Source organism: Falco peregrinus, chromosome 1 (genome assembly GCF_023634155.1).
Source record: "Falco peregrinus isolate bFalPer1 chromosome 1, bFalPer1.pri, whole genome shotgun sequence".
In the NCBI taxonomy this organism is placed as follows: domain Eukaryota; kingdom Metazoa; phylum Chordata; class Aves; order Falconiformes; family Falconidae; genus Falco; species Falco peregrinus.
The window spans coordinates 36,805,639-36,827,213 of record NC_073721.1 but is presented as its reverse complement, the minus strand read 5'-3'; the positions used below and the strand labels follow the sequence as shown (position 1 = coordinate 36,827,213).

The 21,575-nt window shown below is 41.3% G+C and overlaps 1 protein-coding gene across 2 annotated transcripts in view; it reads left to right on the top strand.

Annotated features, from left to right (window-relative positions):
- The window catches only part of SHTN1 (shootin 1), a 70,228-nt gene extending 48,856 nt beyond the window's left edge, over positions 1–21,372 (top strand). Inside the window, exons 11-17 of one of the 2 annotated variants that reach the window (XM_055810861.1) lie at positions 588–693; positions 2,494–2,576; positions 6,157–6,266; positions 6,928–6,981; positions 9,821–9,941; positions 10,915–11,047; positions 19,436–21,372. In XM_055810861.1, coding sequence (XP_055666836.1) covers positions 588–693; positions 2,494–2,576; positions 6,157–6,266; positions 6,928–6,981; positions 9,821–9,941; positions 10,915–11,047; positions 19,436–19,646 — 818 coding nt within the window. In that variant the 3' untranslated portion in view covers positions 19,647–21,372. Of the gene's footprint in view, positions 1–587; positions 694–2,493; positions 2,577–6,156; positions 6,267–6,927; positions 6,982–9,820; positions 9,942–10,863; positions 11,048–19,435 lie in introns of both variants that reach the window. The other variant, XM_055810856.1, reaches the window with a different exon arrangement.
- The last annotated feature ends 203 nt before the right edge of the window (positions 21,373–21,575 follow it).

The window sequence follows — 21,575 nt, the reverse complement described above, 5'->3', positions numbered from 1 at the left end:
TTCTAACAAAAAGAAATTTAAGACTTTTTTTTCTTTGTATCTGCTCTTCCCCAGTTGACTGCATTTGACAATATTTCAAGTGCAGAAAAGTAATTTTCACAGTTTAGGTCTGACACGAAAACAGGAGAGAAGGAATCCATTCTGATCACTGCCCAGTTTTGACCATTTTTGTGGGGAAAACCCACACCATCAGCAAGACAGAGATAAGGCTGGAAGCCAAAATTGCTCATTTCTTTCATCTCTTCTTAATTCATTCTCAAATGGAACCTCAAATAGACCATTGCCGGAATGTGATAAACTTTTCCATGCTCTGTCATTTTATATGAAGGATCCTGTATGAGGGAGAGTGTCATTTTAGTTTCAAAAGTAACTCATATTGAAGCTACCTGGTTTAATGAGAATCCTGTGCATCTAGGACATTGTTCTTGGTAGGAAATCAAAAATGTGATATCCTAGAAGTTGTATGGTTTATTCTTGTTGTTTGTTTTTTAGTTAATTAGTAGCTGCTTTGTTTAAACCATCAGAGTTTTAGAGCAGATGTGAGAAACCAAGAACTTACTGTAGTTTGTTTTGTTGCTCTTGTGCAGTTGATGAACTTCAAAAACGAATACAGCAGTCTGAAAATCCTCCACCACCTCCACCACCACCCCCCCCTCCTCCTCTTCCTCCTCCTCCTCCTCCTAACCCTATACGGTAAGTGCTTAAATCAAAAGTCACAGCTTTAATGCTTTGCTGAAGCAGAATACATTACATGAGCTTGCACCCAAGCAGGAAGAGGGTCTTTAAAGAAAAAAAAGGCTTTCTCCATCTGTCTTGGGCTTTTTACTGGCAGGACAGGCTCTGTGCCCCACCTGCCAACAGACGAACATCCTGACCAATTCTGAACAGTGTCTGCCTTGCCAAGCCCAACCAGTTGTCTAGGCTGTGACTTTGCAGTAGGAGGGATACCTGTCTTCTCTAATTTCAGAGGTTATTTTTTTCTGTTCACCTGATAGCTGTAATTGCAGATTTGTGAAATGCTTGTCTGAATCTACTGCTAAGAAAACGCCTTTGAACCAAAGGTTATGTTGGGTTACTGTGTGTCCCTTCCTGTCAGATACTGGTGATGAAAATGCAGACTCCATTGAGTTCCCACAATTGCTTTCGTAAGTTAAAAAGAAAAAAAAAATCCCAGAAAATCACCACCCCATCGTCAAGCAGCTTTGGGTGAAATTATCAAAATTAAGTCTGATTTTTGCAAAGGACTGTAAAAGAGGATGACCAATATAGGATGTATCAGGCATTAGACCTGAATTAATTAACTAAGCCCTAAGGTGTGTTTAGCTAATTTTAGGAACTCAGCTGATCTTCATGTTGTCTGCTTGGTTTTAAAAATAAATGGACTTTGACACTTTCTAACCTAATAGAAATTACATATAGGAATCTTGTTAACTACTGTGTTAATATATGGATAGAGATGATTAGTAGGGAGAATTCATCCCTTTGTGCATCTTGCTTTATTTTTAGAAATCTAAACTAAACATGTTCTGAACAATTGTGTTTCGCCTTTTGCTCCTTTTCTGTCCGCTAACTCACTTGGCTTGTTTGCTTCTTTCTTGCTAATGTGTAGCATGAATTAACTTGGGGTGGTGGTGGTATGGGTTTGGTTTTTTGTGTTTTGTTTTATTTTTTTTTATTTTTGAAACAGGTAACACAATTCATTTTAAGCCCTGTAGTAGCTACATCAGAATATTTCCTTCATGCACTGTGATGGTGATGTGCGTAGAGGTTGTTTCAGAGCCTAGGCGCTGAATGTTGCTTTTTGCTGGATCAGAGTTCTGACCCTTTCTGTCAGGGAGGTCACTCTGCTCTGTAAGGAGCAATGTTCAGCTGGGAGTGATATGCCCCACTGACACATCAGATATGCATAGGAGCTTATACTTGGGCTTTAAGATGAATCATTTCTATGCCTGGACTTTTACATTTTGACTATAGTGAAAGGATAGTTATTTGATACCGTAAGAAGATTACAAACTTGTAGTTGGTGAGGAGATACTGATGACCATATTTAAGTGTCCTCTGAAGAATAATACTTCACTTCAATATCTGAAGATTCAATATCTTCATGTTGATATCTATCTATTAGAATACCTAATACTTTGCTATCAATATTCAAAAGAAGAAAGCTCTTCTTTCCTCTTATTATGCTGGAGCAGCTTCAATTTGTCATGTGTTACAATGAGACACTGTCATTTAATATTCAAATCTGGAGTGTTTTGATTTGTGCCTAATGCCTGTTAAAAAGAAATAGATTTCTCTGGTGCATTTTGATGGGAGGCATTGTGGGGGGTAATTCAGAACGTACATCTGCATTCAAGAACTGTTAAATGAGTCTTTTGTAACTAGCTGTATAATCAGGTATAAGCAAGCTGTTGTGTATGTCATGTTCAAGTTCATTCTAACAGTGTGTAATACAGGACAGAATGACAGTCTGCAGTTTCATTTTTCCCAAAGGTCTCTTATGTCAATGATTCGCAAGAGATCTCACTCCAACACCAACGTGAGCAAGAAGGAGAAACCTCCTCAGCAAGAGTCAGGTATGGCTTGTCCTTTCTCAAGTCGTGCAGATTATTCACTAGGTACTGCAGATAAAACTAGTGAAAATGAACTGTGCGTACAGCTAGTGATACAAATGCTTATAACTGTCAACATTAACTACTGCTATCCATGTCCCAGCATATTCATCTGCCTTGCGGTTAGAAATGTGGTTGCAGCCCAGGTACATGTGTGGTAGCTTTGGTAAGGAGTAGCTAAGGACTTTGAGTTTGTCTACTTTGGAGAAAAGGAGGCTGAGGGGTGACCTCATTGCTGATAGGACGAGAGGGAATGGTTCAAAGCTGTGCCGGGGGGTGGTTCAGACTGGACATGAGGAAGCATTTCTTTATGGGGAGGGTGGTCAAACACTGGAACAGGCTTCCCAGGGAGGTGGTCAATGCCCCAAGCCTGCCAGCATTTGAGGCATTTGGGCAATGCCCTTAATAGCATGCGTTAACTTCTGTTCAGCCTTGAAGTGGTTAGGCAGATGAACTAGATAATTGTTGTAGGACCCTTCTAACTGAAATATTTTATTCTATTCTACTGCGAGCTGCCTCAGGATACCCAGCAAACTTATGCAGCCCCTGTAGCCACCTGTGCCTCCACAGCTGAGCTGTTCATCAGCATCCAATATACTTTTTCCAAATGGATTTTAGTATGAACAGTCTTTGAAGCTGCAGATCAAAAACCTTAAAGGAAGATCTAGCACTTGCTGTAACTGAAGAGTTCTGATCTTCCTGCTTCTGGCTCTAATGCTTATCAGATAAGTTACTGAGCTGATCTTCCTCACTGATGTGGCAGAAAAAGTTATCTTTCCTGTTTTTTCCCTTGGGGAGAGGGTAAAGATAAGCACTTAGTTGGGTATGGTGGTGTGCTGGGTGATGTAAATGGATGGGGAGAACAGCATGGTCCAATTTAGGCCCCATGCTTTTACACCAACTCCATGCAGCTTGAGTTGCGCCCTGGCAGTAGTAGTTGCACTATAGCAGCGTTTAGAGGCTCAGCCTGTGGCTTTAAACTGGACACAATATAGCATGTAGCTGCACCTACAGTACGTCCAGGACTTTGCACTACCATAGGTTATCTGGAAGAGGCAGAAGAACAAATCCAACAAGCATTAAGCAGAGAACAGGTTATATGCAGCATAACACAGGGAAGTTTCCAACTTTCAAATGGCTTCTTGTTTGTGATTTCTTCTGTCCCAAGCCTCTCCACAGAGCTAGTTTGTTAAATGCTTCAGTTTTCATCCCTCTATTCATATCTTGTGAAATTACCACTCAGAGTTGACTGTAATGCTAATCCTTTAATAATACTGAAAACCTAAAACAAAACAGGATCTTGCACTAAGGTGACTCTGCGTGCAAAGTAACAGCTGAAATTGCATTTTATTGTTGTTAATGGAAGCTGGAAACCTAGTAGGTTGAGAACAGGAGTCAAGTACAGATTTACAAATGAACATGAGTGCCTGAAGAATCAAAGCCAGTTAGACAAGCATTGCCAGTAAAATAACTAAGGTTTTTCTGGCTGTTTCTCTCTTTCCTTCTGAAACAGGAGTTTGTAGTCAATTGCTTAACTCATTTGCTGCCACTTAAACAAAGGGGGCTGCAGGAAGGAACCTGGCTGAAATTGTAGGTATAGGATATAACTGTTAAAGAAAAAATTGCTGCTAGCAGACTGTCATGGTCTGTAACTATTGCTGGATTGTTGGATGGGACCAACAGGCAGGATGTGAAGGACAAGAGGTATTACCCCTCCCATTTTCAGGTGAAGAACTGAGGAATCAGGTGACTTGGGCAGGTCCTGGCGGGGACCTTTGGGAACTCATTACCAATCTGAGAGAAATAAAGTTGTTTGTCTGGGTAAAATAATCAGAGAAGTGACCTTGTACTGAGGTCTCTGATGAAGAGTCACTCTTATATTTCAGTAAAAGTTCAATTATGTTGCCTTTATTTATCAGGTTTCCTTATCTTGAAGCATCCTAGATGTTTTGATTACACCTTTTTGTTGAGACTGTTACAAACAGTGATTGCAGGAAGTACTATGAAATTCACTATAAGTTCTCTACACCCCATTTTTTCATTATTTATTAGCAAACTTTAAGAGTTCTGACCTTTCTTCAATCACATATGAACTGCTTTTTCTCTTAATAGTTGAGCTGTTCCTAAAATAAAAATATAAAAAGGTGGAAAGTTCTGTCTTGATCTTGTTATTATATCCAACTTGAGGCTTATTTTGACCCTTGTTAAGGACTTAGAATGAGTGGTTTCTATCCCATACCACCAATTATGCTTTTATATTTGAAACAGCCTGTTTGTGAAATTAAAGCCTGACATTAAATAGGCTTAGAATACAGAAACTGCATTTCTATGAATCATCAATAGTACCCTGACAAGTGAGAGAGCGAAAGTCTATTTAAAATTCCTGTTATATAAGGTACAACATTGCAGCTCTGAATACCATCAGCCGTATTTCTCCATGTATTTGCTTTAAGTACTCTTTTCCCCCCCCCACCTCTTTTTGGGATGGCATGTTAAATGTCTTTTGTTACATTATCCAGAACACTGATAAGTTAACAGGTATTGTTTAGGTTCATCACACAGCTTCCCACTTCATCTGAATATTTTGCAGTCCTGATACTCAGTCTCTTGAGAAAGCAACCATTTCCTTTCATGGTATTTAAGTTTTGCACTCTGACTTCATGCAGTGTTCTTTAAACGTGTTTTTAGTTCAGTCTGAGATGTTGCTGTATCATTCCAGCAAGGTTCTCAAACCCATGTGAAATACAAGACATGTTCGGCAGTCTTGTGATGGGCTGCGTGCAGGCCGTGTGTGGGGCATTGTGCACTTGTCCTGTGTCAGTGAAGCTGGGGAAATTTCTGCTGAGCCAGGGTGAAGAGGTACAGTGGAAGTGGGGCTGTATTTTCAGCCTGTAGCGCTAAACTTTTGCAATTCCGAAACTGTTATAGGAGCTTTGCGTTTTTCAGGATCTGGGCCCTCCTTCTGTCCAAACTTCTTCAGGCATTTGCAAAGTCCACGGCTGGATCCTCAGCGTGTGTAGATTGGCATATTATCCTTGAAGAGCTTGTGACAGTGTAGCTGATAGCAAAGATCACCAACAGCGCTGTATCCAGGAACTAGAATTCCTGATAACTAGAGACGAGGTTACTGGGTTCTGCTACTGTATATAGATGCATGCAACATCAGGTGAAGTGCCTCTTTTTGGTGGGAAAAATTAAGAATAAGATAGTGATCATGTAAGAAAGACCCTGTGAACAGCCCACTTACGGGGAGAAAAGTAAGCCTATATTTTTATGGTTATCATTGCCATTTTCAATAAAACTGAGGAAAAGCATGGATTTGGGTAGTACCTGAGCAGTATGCCCACGCATGCAGGCATGGAGTATAGCTAAGTACATTGTATACGTAAATACTGTTTCATCATTAAAACTAATTTATGATTATGGTAACTGTTTATGGCAAGCAAGCTGATTAGTAGGCTATCTGTTTAACGTGGTTTTTTCTTTGTACTATTTCTCTGTATTTATATCTGGAACATGATATGCTTTTTGATTTTCGGAACAGGTGAAGAAGTTACGGATCTGAAGAGACAAGCTGTTGAAGAAATGATGGACAGAATTAAAAAGGGAGTTCATCTGAGACCAGTCAACCAGTCAAGCAGGCCTAAAACAAAGGTTTGGAATAAATAGCAGAGCAATGATATTAGCCAAGTACACTAATTTACACTGAAAATAAATCAGAGTTTCTGTGAAACATTCAAAAGAATACATTTATCTCACCTCATTTGCTTTGCTTGATTTTGAATAAAATAAATTAGAGCAGCATGTGCCTGAAGAACAGAAAAGGAAGCGAAGCCAACAGTAAGTAAATAGAAGCCCAGTTTCTTTGACAGAGAAAGGAACTGAAAGCAAACATCTTGTAAACAAACAGCTACTGAGAAACAAAAAGCACAGAGAGAAAACAGGATTCTGCCTGAACCGAAGGGGGTGATAAAGAAGTAGATGGTATTTAGCAGTATTTCTTCCTTTTATGCAACACTTAGCACTAATACCTGAATGTGGCTACTATAAAATATTGCTTACAGTCTTCACAAAAGCATGACTTTTCTTTATGTGTGTAGGCTGTGATTCACAGTCTTAAGAGCTCAGACTCTTCCATTCATCTGTGTAAGACTATAGATTGGACGTTAGCCATGTGCCCAGGAGAGGAGAGAGCAGAGGAACGTCACACAACTGTACGCCTGTGTGGCAGACCCTCGTGCGACATCTGTCTTCCAAGTACAAAGTCTGTCATGGTCCATTTCATGTGTTTTTTAACATGCATGTGTTTTTACAGCCAGAAACACCAAAGCCCTCTGAAAGTGCAATGAAAGAATTAAAAGGGATTCTGGTAAGAAAACTTGTGGTTTATATTTCATTTATTCTTCTCATTGAGCTGACAGGGCCTTCTGTGTAAAATAGACGAGTATTTGAAACTTCTGCATTAGTGTTTTGGTTTGAAGCTTTAGAGCAGTTTTGGAGTGAATCCCTTGATTCCACTTTTTACTTTGGTCAGACTGAAAGATTGGTTTTGGTCTTGCGAACAGAATTTATTTTGGAGAAAACTAGCCTGTTAACTCTGCTCCCAGATTTGTATGTTCCTGGCACTAGAGGGGAGGTTATGGTCCACACCTGCCATAGATCTTTTGGAAACTATCCAAGTACTCACAGTGGGAATGCTTAGGGAGTGAGAGGCAGCTGAATATATCTAGTCCAAAGTGAAGCCCCCAGACAGCGCATATAGTAGACATAGGGTTCTCCTCATCAGCTGCTCTGAACTCCTGCTCTCTCCTGAGGCACCGAATTTCTTGTTAACATAGACGTAGCCTAAATAGAGCAAGAGCTCTCTAGTCTTTCTGCCTTTGTAAGTAGAAAAAAATAATTCTGAATAGCTGTCCACATACCCATTGATCGCTAAATAAAAACATCAGGTGTGTATTTGGTCCTGCTCAGAGCAATGTGCTAAGTTTGTTCCAATTCCATCCTTTGCTCATACATTGCATTGCTTATTTAACTGGTTGCTTCTTTTGCACAAGTGCTAAAATTGTATCAAACATTCAGAAGGAGCTGTAGTTCTTGCTTGCTCCCTGACTTCTGTGACCCTGAAGCTTTTAAAGTTGAAGCGTGACTTTGGCACATCAGGTGAAATTTTGCCTTTGTAAGGTGAAATTCTGCCTGAACTGAAGCAAAATACTTCACATTCACTCTACAGAAGGTAAGGCTAATCATTCTACTCATCCATTGTAGCACCTAAACAGACCTTATGAAAAATAACTTCAGTGCTGTGTTGGGTAGTGCAGCAAGGAGCATAGCCACAGCCTGTGCTGCCATTTAAAACCATGAGTGCGGCACCAACAGTGTGTTAAACTTACTGTTCTCCAGTCACATGAAAGCAGGGGAAGAAGGGAAGAAATCATCTACAGGGCCACCAGACCTTAATGCTAAGCTGTAATTAGAGGGACACATAACTAAATGTTGAGGTAAATAGAAAAGAAATAAAATGCAACGTGGAGATTATGTTTTAAACGAAACTCTGTAATTATAGGAATATTTCATATGGCGTGCTGTTTGGACCAGTGAGGGCTGGACTGAACAATCCTGCTGAAGGCCCTTTCGTTTTCTAATAGCTGTTTAATTTCTTTGACACTGTATCACTGACATCAGGGGAGACTTGATTATGTACTTCAGAGGGAGCAGAGAGAAGCCTACAGTCACTGTACTGCTGTATCTAGCTTGTTGCTTTGGAGCCCTTTAGGATATTTGCGGCGTAAGACAAACTGTGTAAAATCCAATTCCAATCTATTCTTGAGACCAGTCATTATGCACAGTCAGACAACAAACACGGGGGTGGGATGTGATGGAGTAAACATTTGTTGTTACTATGCTAATTATGCATTTCATGTAGACCTCCATATAATTGTTACAAACAAAACACATTTATGTTCTGTAAATTGCAGACTTGAGTGACTCTGTTGTGTACATTTGTGCAGATCTGGAGCATACTACTAATTAATAATGTACCTGCCCAGTTAAATTTCAAATATTTGCCAAAGAAAATACTTTAATTTTTGGGTGGTGGTGAAGAATTAGTTACTTTGCTGGGAACCTGAAAGTAGCACAGGTTTTGCAACTTGTGATGCCATTTCCTTTTGTCATTTGCTATTTCTGCTCAGAATATATGTGCTTGTCAAAAAAAGATGTTAAGAGTATGTTATTTATACTTTGGAAAAATGCTGTGTGAGTCTGACATTTGTGGAAGGCTGAATGAACAGGGTTCCTGGGCATCCCTAAAGATGGCAAGACTCAGAGGGAGAATGAAATACCATATAGGTCCCAAGTTTTCAGTTGCATTGTAAACATTTTAGGGAAATTTTACAATCAAGTGGGTGCTGATCCAGTAACTGACTTTTGTCAGTTGGGAAATGCATGCAGTGTGCACTATGTGCGTGTTAAAATTCCTGTGGGCAAGTCTGTGAGGTTTCAGGCTTTGATTAAAGCCTTTCCTCTCACACCTTAAGAGAAGCGCTGCTGGACTTGCAGCTTCGCTGCTACAAAATACTGGTTTTGGCATAAGGCACGAGTAGCATGCATTTCTATTTTGTGTGTTTAAAAAGCTTGAGATCAAACTCTGTATGTAAGAGAAGCCATGAAGTATGTGGATATAGGGTCAGGGTTATGGCAGATCAGCTAGATTACAGAATATAATAATGTGCTGCAGTTGCTGCTAGTACCTATTGACTTCTACAGATAGGTGTACACACCAGGATGGAGCAACACAGGACCAGCACAGAACATATGCAGCAGTAAAATATGAGTCGTTGGCTTTCTGCTGATAATGGGCATGGTAATGCTCTAGCAGTTTATTAAGATCCTTTAAACGTTAAGATGGAGGAAGTTGGCAGTTCCCTGCAAACAGCAGAATTTGTTCATTGGTGATCCAGAGCATCACCCTTAAGCCCGATATCAGAACCGTAATGTGTAGCTAAGTATGGTTAATCCCTACACCAGGAAATCCAAGTAAGGGGAGGAGTGGTGAGCCAGCCCCCAGATGCTCACTGTTGTACTAATGGAAGAGCTTCACACACTGGTCTAGAACTGCGGTTTAAAAGGTTATCATGTTGTGCATATGGGATGTTTGGCAAGGCATACTATGTCCTCAGAGAGCTTCTCATGCCTATTTCTTGCTGTAGGAAACGCTGAATAAATCCACTAGTTCCCGAAGCTTGAAGTCCCTTGAAACAGACAGCAGTGAAACAGAGCTGGAACGAGTTCTGCGACGCCGGAAAGTGACCACTGACCAGGACAGTGGCAGTAAGTGGCTGGACTCCTTTGTAGTCCTCTTCCTCTCTCTTGCATTAAGTGACTCTTGAAGCTTTACTTTCTCTTCCAGACCATTGCCATTTCAGCCATTATGGAGAGCCCTGCTTACTTCTACAGTGATTCACTTCCCTGTCGCACCTGTCACTTTTCATCCCCATTTTCTCCAAGAGATGCCTCTGTCGGGATTTTCTGCGCACACAGCCATATACACAGAGGTTCCTCTGTCCTGCCTGGAGCTCAGACATTGTTATTGCAGTTAATAGTCTGAGCCTACTGAGAAAATACTCCTTAAAGTAATGGTAACCAGAGAAATGAGGATTTAGGAGTAATATTTTGAATTAGCCTCTTCTGCAGAGCAAAGGTCTGCAGTTCTTAAAATGTGCTTTATTATCATCATCTGTAAGGAACTGTTGATGTTCTGCCTAGTTAGAAACAGTCTGTGCAAGTGTAAGGCCATGTGATAGTTGATGCAGATGTGGCTGGTTTTAATGTCACTGTATGGATTTAGCTTGGACTCTGTAGCTGGGTAGTTCACTCAGGAGTATGAGAACAGGCTTTTTTGTCAGTGGGCTGGTTCTCGCTCCAGCTGTACTTTGGGCTGGGAGAGCACTGGCAAGTTGTGGCGTGGACGCGCTGCATGGGCAGCAGGACTCGCCATCCCACGAGGCTGGGGGATTCCGTGCATGACGGTGTCAACATAGCAAGCCCTGCCTGGGGTACAAGAAAGGGTTAATCTTGGCAGGGAGAGCAGAAGCTGCAAATGCTGCATTTTGCTAGTCTCCATGCACTGGAGGCTTTTAGTTAAAATTCCATTTTGATTCCTTAGTTAGCTTGAATTCTGCTATGCTTATGTGTTGTTTTCTAGACTGGTCAATCTAGACGACAGAAGCATTAAACTTTCTTTGGATTTTAGGTCCCACTGGAATCTTGGCCACATCAGAATCAAAATCTCTGCCTGTGCTAGGTTCGGGAGCCAGTGCCGCACAAACAGCGCTGAACAAGAAAGACCTGGAGACAGAATTCAGTCCCAAAGTACCTGACTCGGGTCCCATCTCTAATGAGCTTAAGGGCGTCACGGGCTCCAAGCATACATTACAGTAAGTAGAATATGGATTTCTAGATACATTTTAGTACCAGATCTGTTTAGCTGGTGCATTTTGAAAGTGATTTAATACCAGTTTTGGTTAACAGGATAAAGGTACAGTCTGCAGCTGTTTACCACTCACTGACTCTTCAAGTAATTTATAGCCTCATGTGGAAGTAGAAATTGAATTCTCTGTAATAAAGCCCATTTCCTGTAAAATCTGTGAACGTTCTTCAAAAAAAAGTTCATCATCTTTGCCAAAAGAGACCTCAAGAGTCTGAGGAATGGCAAAGTTGAGGGGTCTTTCCACATCCTGAAGAGAAGAGGGATGATAGTTGTATAGTTAACTCTTGATGTAAAAAATAGGGTAATTCTAGCACAATATTTTAAAACATACTGTCATGTAGGTCATATTGGTCTGTATGCAGGTGCTCAGGGTAGTTTCTGTTGGACCAAAACAAGTCCTATTCCTCTTAAATGTTTGTTGGTAAAAATTCTGAATTACCTTGAAATCGCGAGATTAAGAGTCTTCAGAAGCTACAAAAAATATAGTTAGTGCCGCATTTGCACAGATGGGCAGAAGGATCTTTTGTCACAACAGATTGAAGACCCAAGGTGCCAGTTAAGCATCAAAGAGTTAAACCTGCTTCAGAAATATTTATTTCAGACAGATCCCCTGGAGGATTGGTTTGTTTTACAACAATACCAAGCTCCTTTTGAAATTAGGCTGTGCACTTGCTTCAGTTCCCTTGCCAGGTTGTTTGTCAGTTTGTCACTTCAAGAAAAGGAAATAGTTGAGACAAATCAGATCAGCAGAATATTGTAATCATGGCTAATTAAACCTCTGATTTCCGGCTCTGTCAGTTAAAAAATATCACCAGTACCAATTCTAGCAAGTATCCATTGCTTGGTTCAAAGGAGTAAGTAATGACAAATGAGCTGGAAATTCAGTTCGTATCTATTTTTATGAATTGATAGTTACTTCACTCTCTTGCAGGTACTTTTATAATTTATTTTTGAATGGATAAAGAGCCCAATTTCCTTTTGTGCTCTACAGTATTTAAGTCGCACCGAGTTTTAAAAGCAGGATGTCTTTTACAATCATATGTGTTTTCCCCTTTTATTTAATTTAAGTATCCCTAGAAGAAAGATGATCTTCATTTTAATTTAATCAGAAAGATGAAGATTTGTTCAACAGTTAATTTGACATGAATAATGCCATTACATTTTCTTGAACTGCTACCCTGACAGAAAGGTGAGGTTTTTCCTGAAAAATACTGTTTGTAATTTGTGGATTTCTACAATTTTGAACAGATAACCTTTATCAGAAAATACAGCAACTCCTACCACCTTTTGTCTACCTTTATTCCACCAAACTAAGTGGAAATTGCATTTACAAGAAAGGAAATGAAATAATTGCAGGCCCCAAGGTCTCGCAGAACGCGTGGTGAATTGACAGTGAAAAGGATCTTGTGTTGACAGTCACAGTTGTTATGTGTTATAAAAGCATATGTGAAGCGCAATTTATTTCTCAGCTTGCCTATTCAGTGACATCCTGAAAGACACATTTCGCTTTAATTTATCTGTTTAAAGCATTAAAACAAATGTAGTGGGCCAGATTCCTTAGTGCTGCAGGGCTGCTTTGCACCGCGTCACTGGTGTAACCTGCGTATTAGAGAGGCTCATCTTTGAGGCTGGTGTTCCAGCAAGCGAGAAGATGCTGGGGCTGTCAGACTTCCACTGCTGGGCTGGCAGGGAGGAGCAGGAGTAACCTAGACGTTTCATACCGTGTTGAAGTGCAATTAGTTTTCTTTTTCCTCCTGGGTACTGTTTGCAGCAAAGGTTAGTAGAGGCAGCCTCCGGGCTCCTAGGTGTGTAAGTGTTGTTTTGAAAGAAGGCTCATTCAAAGCAGACATCAGAAGGAAGTTCATTTGGCTATCACATCTGACTACTTGGCTCTGTAATTAGGCAGTTTTCTGGGCTTCCCTGGGTACATCTATACTAACAGTTTTGTTTGGATCAACAGAGCGCTTCTGAAGCAAATCTCCCTATTGTCCCCATTTGCTATGCTTTGCTTCGTATCCTGGAGTGGTCTTAGTGCATAAACTAGGGATTCGTTGGATGAGTGAAACTGAACCAGAAGATGTGATCCAGCCTTTACTGGCTGGCCCAGGAGCCACCCAAGAGCTAGTTCAGTGAACGCCCCCCCTGAAATGTGTGTTGTGAGGGCACTGATCTGAAGCACAGGCTGTTTCCCTTTACACATCTGCTGATGTTGCACCACACTATTTTCGAAGGTAGCCCGTGTTAACTAAACAAGCAGCATGCTGCTTTGGGCAGATACCCTAAATGCCAAAGGCATGAAAAAGATTTATTGTGGCTCGGCTTATTATTCATACCTGAGGCAAAAGGATGCAGCTGTCTCATCATTCACAATTCCTTGAAATCGGACAAAGGTGTGCCCTGTTTGCAGCAGCCAAGCAAGCCTTTTCGAGCACGGTAGAGGACTGCATGTCTCATCATTACCAGGTGTCTCTGGCAGTGCAGCATTTATTCTTTTTTCTTCACCTGGATTTTAATGTAGAGCTGCCTATAGAAAACCTTGGGAATAGTTGTGCATGAGATATTTCTCTTTGCTGTGCCATCCATTTACTGAGGCTTGTAATCCGAAGGAGGAGTAATACTTACAGACATTTAAATGCGAACAGCCCTATTCATCGTTCTTTATTCACACTGAGTAACAGTTGAGCACACCTGTTTTTGCGGAGAAAGAAGGTCATGCCTTTGAAAAAGACCCAGTCTTGAAAATGTATCTGTAAACAATACGTAGATGGAAGTCAGCCTACTGAGTAAAATCCCAGATCCTCCCTGCCCCCAAGTCAGTGGCAATCTAACCGAAATATGCAAAGGGTCAGGAGTTTCAAAGGCTTTGGTTGCAGTAGGACTCCGCAGGTGATATGGTTACTCCTGTGGCCAGTGTTACCAAAGCACTGGCCGCCAGCTGAATCTGCTGGGCCACTCAGGTGAGTGGCCGAAGGAGGGATTGTGGAAAAGGGCTGTAACATCATCAGCAATTACAGGTTGGTTCTGAAGTTTTCCTGTAATCAAACTAAGTGATGACAGCTCAGAGAAATGAATTCAGAGGAAAAATGTGGGTTTTGAACCACTAGGTGAGGTGTTCCTTCAGTATAGGAGATTGTTAGAAGAAGGGTCTGAAGCCGTTAAGAGGATGATTTGGAATGTTTGAATGCGAAATTTTGCTCAGGTGGTGCTGAGGGGGAAGACATCAATCATGTGTGTCCTATAGAGAAATTGAGGCCTTACCTCAGTATTCAGGTAACTTCCTCTGCAAATCTCTTCCCAAATGTTTAACCCAGCATGACTGTAATTCTGTGACAATTGCTCAGAAGAGAATGGGTGACAATTTAGTTACCTTGGGAGCAAAGCGAGTTCCCGTGACTCCCTGCAGTGTGTAGACACAGAAGGAGAAGGTGTGTCTGGCTCTGCCCCTGGGTTTTTTGGTGTTTTTTTTCCAGCACTTTGTAAACATTTTGTTTCTGGGCAGCAGAGTTCTCCGCTAACAGAGTGAACCACAGAGAGGGTTAGTCTTAATCTGATGATTTTATACAATTAAAGGATTTGTCCTCCTTCCCCTGGCTGTAATCTTAGTACCCCTGAATCATCTACCAGCTCTGCGGGAAGTAGCTCAGCCTCAGCTAGACAGAACTGCAAAGGTTTTCCAGTGCAGCTTGAACATGGGCAATTCAGTTTGAACAACAAATGAAGAAAACAATGGGATGTCCTGGAAGTTTGAGGTCTCCTCAATTTTAAGTATTTTAAAAGCTACTGTCATACATTTTTCTTAGTGTACTTCTTTTGTGCTCCCTCAGTGCAGGTGGAAGCTCTTCAAGATTCTTCGTTTAAATGAATTTGCTAATCTTTCTGAGCATTTTCAAAACAGTGCCTAAGAATGGGAACAAATTCCGTACTAGAGATTATCTGCAGTTCTGTTCTGCTTGCTGCTATGTTGGTGACCTTTCTACTTAGCCAGGTGTAGCAGCGGCATTCCTGAAACGGAGAAGGTTTCTTGCACTTCACAGATGTCTGGTGTTATAGATAGAACTGGTACTATCAGAGGAGGAAAACAACCGACTAATTCACTAGTGTCACTCTTTGTATTCCCTCTAATTTCCTGTTGACAAATCCTGTAGCGTGCTGGGATTTTTTTGTTCATTGAAGACTTTCAAGGCTTGGAATTGGTGTATTTTTTACTATTGTTCAGCATTAGCCTTTGGCCCTGTCTGTTGAATTCCCCTGCCTTTTTAAGAATTCTGAGGTGTTTAATAAACACATCTGCAGTTATTCTCAAGAAAAGTTTTTGACGGAGGATAAAATTGACTCACCTCTTGTGGTCTGGCACGCAGCAGACAGACCATGGTGGTGCTCTGCTGAGCTGGGACCCTGTCCTGTACAGCCTGGCACCGTGGGCTGGTTAGTCCAGGTCAGAGGCAGGACAGCGGAGCTGCTGTTGTTTGGCAAACCCTCCTAGCATGGTAGTTTGGAAAGGACACAGAGATTGGAGTCTGAGCTTTATTGCACGAGTGATGTTTGTCCTCGGTTACGGGTATCTTATAGGAAAATGAGAATGCTGGGGTCGGGGTGGGCGGTAGATCGGCGAATAGCAAGCTGTAACTGGCATGCAGGCATGGTTTTTAACTGTTAGGAAGAAGCAGCTGGTAGTGAGCAACTGTCAAATTAGCTTAATGCTTCAGATCTTACCTTTCGGGGAGTAAGGAATAGCACCAGCTGAGTTTTATTTTGGTTTTGAAAGCAATTTTGCTTTGAAGGCAGATGACAGCTATTTCAGCATCCTAGATTAAGGAGCTCACTGAAGGACAAAGTATACTAATTTGATGCCATGTTAGTGTTGGCTTTTGTATCAGAAATTACTTCATTCATACTATCTCAGATTCCAGGCAGAGGATCTACATGGATTCTCCCATGCTTATACCATGTACTTGCAAAACCAGTCTTTGTTGGGATAGATTTTTGCTAGTAGTTTCTAAATATGCTGTAAAACCCACAGATTTTCCTACAGCGTTTTCCTTGAATGGTTTCCTTTAGCCTTCTGCTTTTTAGAAAATTGGATGGGACTTCATCCAATAAAATTTTCCATGATATTTACATAAAATTCTGGTTTCTAAATGGAAACATATTACAGTGATTTCCTGAATAGAGCACCAAGTGAGGTTAAATAATACCAAGGTTATAATATTAACCAGAAGAAACAAAGAAAAATCCAAGTCTCAGTTGACCATCCAATCCTTAGTTTCTTTTTATGCTCCTACTGTAAATTATTTACAAAGGGCACAGCAGTACTAGTTCACAGACAGCCCGTCAGGTGTAAGCCTTTATGTTTAAATCTTGGGTAGCTTCTTTAACTATCTAAATAGAATATATTGCTTTTGATACTCTTGTATCACAAGCAGTCCTCAATACTGCATGGGACTTGGCATATCCCCTACAATTAATCTAAAATGCATTTGTCATCTAAATCTGGATTTCACAGCACAGATTTTATGTGTTTAGTCATAAAAATATATGCAGACTTATAAAGAATTATGTATGAATGAGTACAATAGAACTAGGTTCTCAGTTTCTGGCTTAAATATATAGTTGGGCAAATAACAAGAATACTGATAACAACATTAACAATCTTAATGAGGGAAGAGCTTTGCATAGAACTAAATGCAAATACCTTGGCTGGATAAATTCGTAACTGTTCAAATCTGTGGCTAACTATATCTGTACTAATTGCTTTTCCCAGCTGTATTTGTAGCAGTAAAAAAAAAAAGTTTTCTGAAAGGGAGCACCGATGTTGTGTTCATTCTTGCACTGAAACTTCATTATGCCTGCAGTCCGCTCCTGACAAACTGTTGAAAATGAGCTCTGAACACCTGATAAATAGGGTTAATAATTTTTAACAATACTGCATCTGTAACAGCAGCACTGTCAGGCTGGTGCTGCAACAGCGTAAAGCATTTGAAGAAGGGAATGCGAGTACAGTGAAGTCGGAATAGTAATTCTTATTTTTATGCTCGAAACGCTGATTTAATCACTGGTTTTCTCCATTAAACTACTTTATATCGACATCTTTTATTTTTCTGTCCTTTAAAGGTGGTAAATATGATTGCCGTTTTATCCATTTTTGTTATAAATGAAACAGACTTCAGAGTGTTTGGCTGTGCATCAGTTGTTGGAATGCTGCCATACACTAATGCAGACTCCCCACTGTGAGCCCAGTGAAGAATTATACTTTGATTCACCAGATTGTATTAAATAGTCCAGCTGTTGGGATTTGAAAGATAGTTACCTCCAAAGTGAAATAAAAATGAACTTGGCATTTACGGCTTTGACCATTTTTATAGAGTTGGGCAATCAGCTTTTCAGAGGTAGCACTTTTAAAAATAACCCTCTTCTGGTTACACTGCTTTATAAAGTTTAATTTGCTGTAACATTTAAAATACCCCACCTTGTGTTTTCTGGAATGATTGGCAACTTTTGCATAAAATAAGCATTATTTTCCTTATGAAATCACTAGCTTCTGATGATAATCAAATGAGTCTGAAACTGTATCTATTAGCACCAATTTCTGCATTAATTAACTTATACCAAAGTTCTAATGTTAGAGACAATGCTTGTAATTAAAGCTTGAACATGGAATTTCGTTTGTTATATCCAGTGCTTCAGTAGCAAGCTGAGTAAATTCTTTCTGAAACGGAAAGTGCAGCAACTGTTGTTTCTGTGATTATTTATTCGTTTTTAACCTGTACATTTACTCTCTCCCCATCAGGTGGGAGCCAGTACATTCTCCGCCCCGTGCTCTAATTGTTGAGTGGGGTGACCTCTTTTTTCTTTGTCATTTTCTCCAGGACAAAGACTGTCACAATAAAGGGCGGTTCATAGCAGATGGATCCAGTAGCTGAATTTCTTTCTCTGGCCTCCAGTTGATTCCACTTTTTCCTTTCAAGGGTGTTATCGTAGCAGGATGGAAGGCTGCTCCCTATGAGTAAGCATGAAAAATTAAAAAAAGGAAAAGAAGAAAAAGAATTAAAAAAAGGCTGCAGACTAGCAAATGCAGTTGCATTCAGCAGCGGTACAGTTAGGCTGCCTGGGAGAGCGGATCCACGCGCCTGCCGCTGCGTAGGACCTTCCTGCGCTAAGGGGTTTTGCCCCTGCCCAGCGTGGGGGTTGTAGCTGTATCGGCGTGGACATCTGCCCCGCGTCCACGCTGCTGTGTGAGGCCCTGCCTGAAGATGGGCCCAGTGCCTCTCCGAGCGCGGCTGGTTGCGTGCCCCCGGCGAGGGGCCAGCAGGCTGGCCAGGAGAGCCGGCGGGGGAGGCCAAGCCCCTGCCCACGCAGCGGCGTCAGGGCGGCACGGGAAATGCCCCGTCCCTGCCTTGGCCGCTCCCGCTTCCCCAGTCTTTGCCTGGTTCTCTGCTGGGGCGTTCAAGCTAATCTAAGGATTTGCCTGCACGTTTTCAACACTAGTACAAAGCTTTTGAATATAGAGAAGTGCTTTTAGCGTTTCTAGCGTGTTGCCAGCCTCGACAAATAACCCCGGTGTCTCTGACCTTTCCTTCCTCTCTCCCCACGCAGAGGGCTGTTTATCGGCGCGGATCCCTGCGCTGTGAGCGATCAAGATGTAACCCCATTGCTGCAGTACAGAACGTGGGTCTAACGCCCTCTGTACTTCAGCGCATCCAGTCGGTGAATTCTCAGAAATCGTTGGTGCTTGCTCCCAGTGAGACCACTAGCAGCCTGTTGGTGCCGAGCCACAGCGGCAAATCTGGTTACGCTGCCTCTGCCTCCCGGTTGTACGGAGGAGTGTGGCACAGTGGAAGCCCCATGCAAGCTGCTCTGGGGTGGAGGTGTGGAGAAGCAGCCACGTTCTCTGTCCAGGCTGCAGGCTGTTAGCCTACAGCCCGCAGGAACTGGCAGCATTTTCTCTGAGTGCAACGGCTCTGTTGGACATGGGGGAACCCAAATCCGGATCTGAGATGAGCAGAGAGAAAACAAGTTCTCAAAGACTATCTTTAAACTGATCCTTTTGTAGTCTAAGGATTTTTTTCAGTGCTTTGTGAGTTCATTTTTCCTGTTAAGTGTCTTCCACGGCTAGCTTAACAAGGGATTCAGGAGGGGTAACGTGACTGTTGCATTTTGTGCGCTACTATCTGTGTGTAACGGCTGTTAAATCTATAAATCTACTTACTGGTTCAGGAGACCTGTCCTGATCATACATGCCACTAGTAATAGAAATGCTTTTCTGTATATTTATATTCCTTCTTTTAAATGTGTGAGCTGTTACCCATATTCATATATTTATTCTTTTTTCCTTTAGATCAACTAGTCATACAGAATTTAGAAGAGAAGCTTCTAGCAATGAAAAAGAGACAGAATCCGTTGTAGTTTTAGATCCTGTTTCCACCAGTGGGGATCAGATGCCCAACACCACTCTGAATCAGAACAAAATGAAGGAAGAAAAAAACAAGCCACTGTATAAAGAAACTAACGCTGAGAAAATAAAAGAAACAGACAGTTCTAACTGTTAATTGTTATTCTGAAAGGCTGTAACTTTTGGGAATCATTATCTGGACGTGTACGTTGCTTAGGTGTGTCACTAGGGGCTACAGTCTGTACTCCAAACAGTTTTCAATGATATAGATTGAAATGGTCTTTTGTATGCGGTTCAGTTACATGCATTAAAGTGTTAAATAACTATGTATCACTCAAAAACCCCCTCCCATTTTAATTTAGCAGGTACAGTTATTATTTTCTTAGATGGTGTCAGTTGCCTTTACTTAAAAACTGTTTTTGAAAAGGCTTTTTTAATTACTCTTTCACTGAGAAGAATGCCTTGTTAAAAGGTCCACTCTGCAGCTTGCCAGCAGCCCCTCGCACCCCTCTTGAATCGGGCAGGTTTGGGTTAGACCCTGTGAAGGTGATAACACACACATCAGCTTTAGTATGGGAGGTATTACTAATTATTAAAAAATCGGTCTTTAGACACATTGCTTTAAAAACATTTTGGTATCTGCTTCAAGCCAGATCTTTTAGGTCTCCTTACTGCTGTCTCCACACACGCTTTCTGGAGGAAATTAAAAGCACAAGCATAACACGTCTGTCTGCTGCAGGTTCTCCAGCAGACAGGTAGCCCAAAGACTTGAAAAGCAGAGGCAGTGCAGCATGTCGTCTAACGATAGCCAGAGTCCGTAGCTCGTGGGTCGAGACTGGTGCTCTCATTTGGATGAAAAGCTTTTCAGAGGACTCACCTCCTGGTCTTTGTTTCCATGACGCAGCCAGGTTTGGAACTGCTGCAACTGGAGCCTGCATTTACTGCTGAAAAAAACCAAAACAACTTCTTCCAGGCTCCCATGAGCATGGACTACATCTGGGACTCGGTCATTCTGGGATTGCGGGTTATTTGGAATCAACGTTTTGCGAACTGCCAGCTGAAAGCTCGCAGCACAAACAAATAAGCCTTTGCTTTGACCCGGGTACACGCTGGTGGCATTGATGTCTCTGTTAGGTAACACTTTAGATGTCTGTATTTGCGAACACAAATCCCAGTTTCCCTCAGCCCTTATTTCCTACGAAGACAGTGAGATAGGTACGTAAGTGATTTGCTCCACTGCCAATTCACATTCCACTGTAGCCTCTTTTTAAACTGAACACAGTATCTCATTCTTTTATAACGCACGAACAAATGTAATCAGGGATTTACCTAAAGATTGGTGTACCTGAAATCGAGTGGTCAAGTACCTGAATGCACTTGGATTATTTTTAATTTAATGATTTGAAACAATGATAGTGTTGAAGGATGAATGTTCTGAGTTTGTTGGTTTGGCTCTGCATGCAACTGTCTGGTGCTTTTCCTAAAAATAAAATGATAGTAACGAGTGTGGTAGTTTCACATCTTTTTGGTGTTTTTTGCATGTTTGCTAAGAAGGTCTTGGGCTTGATCTAATTGCTGAACTACATATAATTCCTACACTGGAGGAAATTTGTCTCATTGATATCTGCATTTCTGGGGGGCATGTGGTTCTGGTGGTGAATCTTTCACTTAGGTGGCTGTTACACTGAATTTCAAATGCAACATTTTATATATGTCTTTTTCCTCAAATTACTGCTGCTGTATTGTATGTTCCAATTTTCAAATTATACAACCTCCAGAAGTTTTTTAAGAAGCATTTCAAACTGTTTGTTACCTAGGACATAAATTATTTATTTCTCTTTTCACTGTTGCTTATTAAAAAGACTCCTGACAAGTTTCCCAGACCTTGTGAAATTGACTTGTTACTCCCTGCCTCTGACTGAAGCGAGCTTCTTAGTGATGCCAATTACAGCTTTGTGCCCTACATTTGGGGTTTGCACTGATGCACTTGTGTTGATAGCGAGCTAGAACTGGAGCAAAATTTCCCTTGTAGGCTAGATCTAAGAGCAGCATTGAGGGTGCGTGGGGGGATGGAGCCACATAACAG